The sequence below is a fragment of the Pipra filicauda genome, unplaced genomic scaffold (assembly GCF_003945595.2).
Source record: "Pipra filicauda isolate LSUMZ 115617 unplaced genomic scaffold, ASM394559v2 scaffold11_size5308982_pilon, whole genome shotgun sequence".
NCBI lineage: Eukaryota > Metazoa > Chordata > Aves > Passeriformes > Pipridae > Pipra > Pipra filicauda.
In genome coordinates this window covers 2001767-2007766 of record NW_024103652.1, presented here as the reverse complement: position 1 = coordinate 2007766, position 6000 = coordinate 2001767, and the positions used below count along the sequence as shown (strand labels likewise).

Below are 6000 nucleotides of genomic sequence, written 5' to 3'. Positions count from 1 at the left end.
TCAGGTCTATTTACTATAGAGAAGTGATAGTTTTAGAAACACCAACTTGGCATGCGTACAGAAGTAGGCAGACTGCTAACAAAAACATCAGTTATCCTAGGTTCTAGTTGCTGCCTCAATTAAAAATACATGGAAGAATCAGATGCTTCTTACTTTGTTTGAATTGTAGGTGTATTTCAGTTTGATTATTGGCCAGTTTTGTATTTTCTTAACAAAAGTCCAACAATTCCAGTCTGAAGCTTTCAATCCTCACTATTACACTGTGACATCAACAGTGCCCATGACAGATTTTCCTTCTGCTACCAGCTAAAACCATGTAGAAAACACCACCCTGATTATAATATAAAACCAGTAATAAATGTTATGTTTTTAAGCTATAAGTGAAAAAACATTTGTTTTTTTTTTCTATCCTGAGAAAATTTTGCAGGATTCTAGCCAAATGTGAATTCCTTTCAAAGATGATCAAATCCTTCAGAGAACACCTGCAATGTCTTATTATCTGTCTCAGATGGCCTGTCCTTTATAACATGTCTCAGAAGCTCTCTGCATCCACAATCCTCCAATCCCTGACACTTGCTACCCTCTATGGCATATTTCACTGTTGTTCATGGGTCCCTGACACTGTTTAGTAAATGTGCTGATGTTTTCTCTTTTAAAGCCAGGTTTTAATTTTCAGGTAAATACACAGCAAAAATGCCGGTCATTGCTCAATATCACACTCTACAAAGGTCAATCTGTGTTGACCCTATGGGGCCTAATTTCCAAAGACATCATCAGTCACACATGTGGTCTGCTCGAGTGTAGTCATAAAGAGGAGTTCTGTTTTATAGTACTATTTAAGACTTAATGTAGTAACATGACTCAGCAACTCACAGTTCCATAAATGCTAAGACATTTCTGACTCCAGCATTACTATCTCATTATTTGGTAAAGGAGGAAACAGCGACACGCAGTGACTAAGGGATTAGGCCAAGGTCATACATGAAGTGCGTGTCAGCTGGTGTTAGCATTTAGGTAATTTTCTAACTGAATGAAAATTAATAGTACTTTAAATCCATGATTTGTATTCTTCGCATGTGGACTATTTAAAATTTTGATTTTGTTCCTAAATTGGTCTGTATTTTTATACCCTCATCTTCTCCATAGATGATCATGTCCAGAATGTTCATCCATAGATGATCATGTCTGAACCAGAAACTGTACCCTACGTGAAAAGAGTGAAACATTTGTTTGATTGCAAAGGTTTTGGCCTTTACAATTGAAAATTGGGATTTATTTTTGGTCTTCAGAAGAAATTCATAATATTTTTTTTACTGAAATTTCCTTCGTGATAAAAAGCAAAGGAAACTGTTCTAGCATCATGCAACAGGAGTGAGGTCACTTAGCAGATGCAGTTCTCATAAGTTTGGCCTAATTTTGCTGCTTCTGCACTGATGAAAGTGAAAGAAGACCAAGCTTCTAAATTTAAAGACTGCCGACTCAGTCTTCCTACTGCCTGGTGCCCTTAACTTTAGGCATATAGGGAGTCTTCCTGACCTCTGAAGGACAAGCACAGGCAAAGGATATCCATGTAAATCTTGTCAGGGCTGAAACAAGTGGCAGTTAAGAGAGACATAATAAGGTAAGACAGAAAGGCTAAGCTGCCTTAAAAATCAGAAATAGAGACAAGAGAAGTACTGTTCTTGTGTTCTGAAAAAAAGTGCACCAATAAAGATAACACCTTTTAGAGGTGTTATTAGAACATCGAACAATAAAAATTTGGCATTTGGCAAGTTTTAACCAAGCATGACTGCTATTGCCTTTTTGTTCAGTGTGTAGTTTTAGCCTCCTAATTACAGGAAATGTCTATGAGGTAGGTAGGAGTGACACTCAAATGTACAATAATCTTATTTACTGTACTTATATTAATAGACCTAAATTCCTTTGAAAAACATGTCATCTTACAGAGAAGGAAATTATTTTGAAGATCCTTCGCTTTTAGTCCTTCATTTTCAAATTTATAGCAGTTTGCTTCCTTTGTATTTGGATTATATGCAAGGTAACTGCACAGCGTTTTGTAGAACGTATGGCCAGGGACTACATTGCAGGAGGTGTCTCAAGATACACAACTCAGGCGCAGCACTTCAAACTCACTACTGGGTAAGGGCAACTTAAAACCTCTGCTCTGGAAGGCCCACTACTGCGACGTTTAAACCTGCTCATCAGACCCCTTTAACGGAGGCGCTGGAGGTGGATCAAAGTGTTTGCAAGAGTGGCCCCTGCAAAGTACAACCCCTCCGCAGCCCACATAAATGTAAAGAACTGAAGTATCTAGAATACGGCAAGAAATAAAACGACCTGCAAACCATAAAAAAAAAAAAAATCCCGATGCAGCCAGGGAAAGGCCTCCCGAGGTGGGGGGGGCTCCTCTGGACAGACCGCGGAGGGCCCCGCTCCCTGTTCCGCAGCGGCGGCGCGGGCGGAGCGCTCCCGGCCCTGCCGCCGGTGGGAGCGTCCCAGCGGCACCGCCCCCGCCATGAGGGGCCGCTCCCGCAGCGCCCCCAGCGGCCGCCGGGCCGGGCCGGCTCCGCTCCGCCCCTCGACGGCGGCTCCTTCCCCGCCCACCCCGCCCCTACCGCGCCGGGCGGAGCGTCATGGATGCCGCTGGCCGCCTGCCGCGGGGCTCGGGCCGCCGCCGCGCCGCTGCCCCGCTCTTGGCGTGGCGCTGAGCAGGGTCGGCTGCGGCGAGGAGGCTCCGGGAGGCTGAGGTGAGGCGGCGGGGACGGCGCGGGGGCCTCTCCCGCCGGCGCCGGGCAGACGGCGCCTTTCTCGGGCCGCCAGGCCGGGTCACCCTGCGCGGCCTGCGGCTCTCCGGGAACTCGAGCGTCGCTGCCCGGGCCTGGCGGGCCGGTGTCGGCGGGCCCGGACGGAGCGGGCCGGGAGGCGGCGGGCGGGGGGAGGCGGTGGGAGCCAGGAGGTCTGTGCGTGGGGCCGGGGACAGGGCAGGCGGTGCTGCCGGGGAGCCCCTCACGCCGCCGGGTGCCCCGTGCGGGGGCGGCGGGGAGGAGGAGGCGGTGCCTGCCCTGCCCGGGCGGCGCCGTGTGGGGACGGGGCCCGAAGCCCCGCGCGGGCCCGGGGCCGCCTGGTGAGTGCGAGCAGGCCCGGGCGACGCGGGGGGAGCGGGGCTGGGCCTGGCCCCCGCTCCGGGACGGCTGTCCCGGGAGCTCCGTTTTCCAGAGACGCTTCCGTCTAGCTGGAGCCCGTCTAGGGTGTAAGAACAGCAGGTGCCCATGTTGAACTTACCCCACTTTTCACTGTCTCTCTTAATTTTCTCGTTTCTCTCGCCATCACCCATCTCCCTGCTCCCCTGGAACTAAAGATTTAGTCACCTGAAGGAGAGGTACTATACTTGCAATACAATTCCACTTTTACTGGCTGAAAGTGGTATTATATAGTGTTGGTGCAGAAAATACAGCCTATAAACAGCTCAGATGATCATAGGCATTGTTTAAAGCACAGAAATTTGATTTACTAACGTTAATTTACTTTTTAGAGCAAGACAATATCAAATATGTAACTGGCAAGCAGTAATTGAATGATCTGTAGCATTTTGGCCCTAAATTACATAAAAATTCTACCTGCCATACTTTTGTCCCATCTTTGAGTTCAAAGCTGTTGTGAAAGAGCACTGCTGATCCAGTGTGTGTTTCTCCATGTAAGACTAATTTCTGATTCCCTTTCATAGACGTGCCCTTCATGGAGTTATTTTTTAACTATTAACTCGTTAGCAGCAAGTAAACAAGTAGGCAGACTTTGTCCAGATCAAGCTTCTCCTTCACACACCACCTCCCCCCTAGTTTGTGGGGACACTGTCGGTGTTTCATATTTACCTATGAGTTTAATAAACTAACTCTTTTTCTATAATCTATATTTTTAAAGATTTTTTTTTTCTTGTGCGTTTTATTTGGAGAAATCTGTTTGTAACCTTTTAGTTTTCATATGAAAATAGTCATATTTGCTGTGTTATTAGGCATGGAAGGTGAATTTGACTATTTGTTTGTAAAAAAATAAAAACCAAGCATGTAGGTCAAAAATATCTCTTAACATTTTAAGGGGACTTTTTTGGTCTTCAGCTTGCATGTACAACTATGGCATTTGGCCAGCAAATAATTTTGTTTTCCTTATATGTACGTGAATTATTTGAATTACTCACTGCATATTTTAGAAAAAACTATGAATTAGATAATTTTTTTAAAGAAAATCCAAACAACCCAACAAACTCCTAACACCTGAAAACTGAAGTGATTCTTATACTGTCTTTTTTTATCTTTTGACATAAAAAGACTATTTTTCTTGTGCTTGAATGCTCTTAAAAGGGGAAGGATTCATAAAACGTTTTCAAAGATTCTGCAAGTCTGTAGTTACGCATCTTAGTTTTTCTTTTGTGGATTTCTATTTAAAATGTGAAATTTGTTGTCTTTCTATATTTGAATACTTTAGTGAGGTGGGAATACATCTCTCATAAAGTTGAAGACTTTATAATAAAGTGATATTAAAGGGAAGGGGATGGACAAAACATCACTCTCTTAGCTTTGAGAATACACAGAAGGGTTAAGCGCAATTTTTCTAGTCTTAATTTTGAATTATCCTCAAAACAGAACAAACTCATTACTGTTTACTTATAAAGCTTGGAAAAAAGCAAACTTTGCTGATAAAATATGTGGAAGTTTTCTTAATGTCGGCCCAAAAATATGCTGTACATTTTAGAGAGAAGGAAATACAGAAAGTTTACCAAGAAGATTGTGATGATGATTTGATGATTACTTTTTTTACTTTTTCCTTTTAGGTGAAAACTGCAGAAGTGTGAGGCTGACTGAAGAGAGAAATTAATTGTGCTGAAGTTAGTCTGGCTTGAACAATTAAAGGATATTTGTGGTCCTTTTTAATTTAAGTGGAAGCGGCTTTTTTTTTTTTTATTAAAAAAAACCACCATGGCAGATGTGGACCCAGACACGTTGCTGGAATGGCTGCAGATGGGGCAGGGAGATGAAAGGGATATGCAGCTAATAGCACTGGAACAGCTATGCATGCTACTTCTGATGTCAGACAACGTGGATCGCTGTTTTGAAACGTAAGTCGTCTTGGCTTTCCTTTATGGGATGTTATTTTCCTCTTTCAGTAGCCGAATATAATATTTAACATTCGTAGAAACTTTCAGCTTTAAAAATGTTTTTACAGACTGAACTTCAGTTTAAATCTCTGAAATGAAGAGTTCCTCTTAATGCCATGTGAAGTACCGTTGTCTGATTAAAAACATAGTGTTGTTTGAGTGATACCAGTGCCTGGTCTGACATATGAGCCTATTGCAACTCTTATACATTTCTTTAATTTAAACAATGTGGAAATGTTGTGGGGGGGTTTTGTGTGGTGGTGTTTTTTTCAATAGTGAAAAACTTTTATTTGCATTAGGACTATAATGATCACCTGGATAGATATGTTTAAGCATGTTTTGCCCCTTCTTTGAAGCATGTTGGTGTTCATGCCATGCTCCTTTTCAACTGCATTTGTGCATGTCATGTAGCACAGTCCCTGCACTCACTCTTTTGTATATTTCTCACAGCACAAAACTCTGATGTAATCACTCCGGTTACTTAATAGTGTTGTTGTGCATGTGTTACACTGCTTTCTTTGAGAGCCCAGACTAGTTTGGAAAGAGGTAGCAGAAGTATAAACAACCACAACTTTTAAATCTCACATATCTTTGTTTCTTCAGTTCTGATCTTGATTCTCTTGCCTCTCTTCCGTGTTTTTTTTCATTGCTCTCACTTTCTTTTGCATGGTAGAGTATGGCTAGTGTATTTCTGATACGTTCTGCTTTTTAGGAGTGTGGGTTCAGAAGCATTTAAGAAGGTAGCTGTTTGTTACACTGTTTAGTTTTGTAGCTCTAAAGTAAAACAGTTTTCAGGCTTATCTCTTAAAAACTGTTCTCTTTCATGACTGCATTTATTACAGGAAATGTAA

At 42.9% G+C, this 6000-nt stretch overlaps 1 protein-coding gene across 7 annotated transcripts in view; it reads left to right on the top strand.

Moving 5' to 3' along the window:
- The first annotated feature begins 2630 nt into the window (after positions 1-2630).
- HECTD1 (HECT domain E3 ubiquitin protein ligase 1) overlaps positions 2631-6000 on the top strand; it is a 62054-nt gene continuing 58684 nt past the window's right edge. For all 7 annotated transcript variants that reach the window (XM_027720333.2, XM_027720291.2, XM_039386399.1 and 4 more), the window contains exons 1-2: positions 2631-2747; positions 4826-5110. In XM_027720333.2, the coding sequence (XP_027576134.1) occupies positions 4971-5110 (140 nt within the window). In that variant the 5' untranslated portion in view covers positions 2631-2747; positions 4826-4970. The remainder of the gene's footprint in view (positions 2748-4825; positions 5111-6000) is intronic.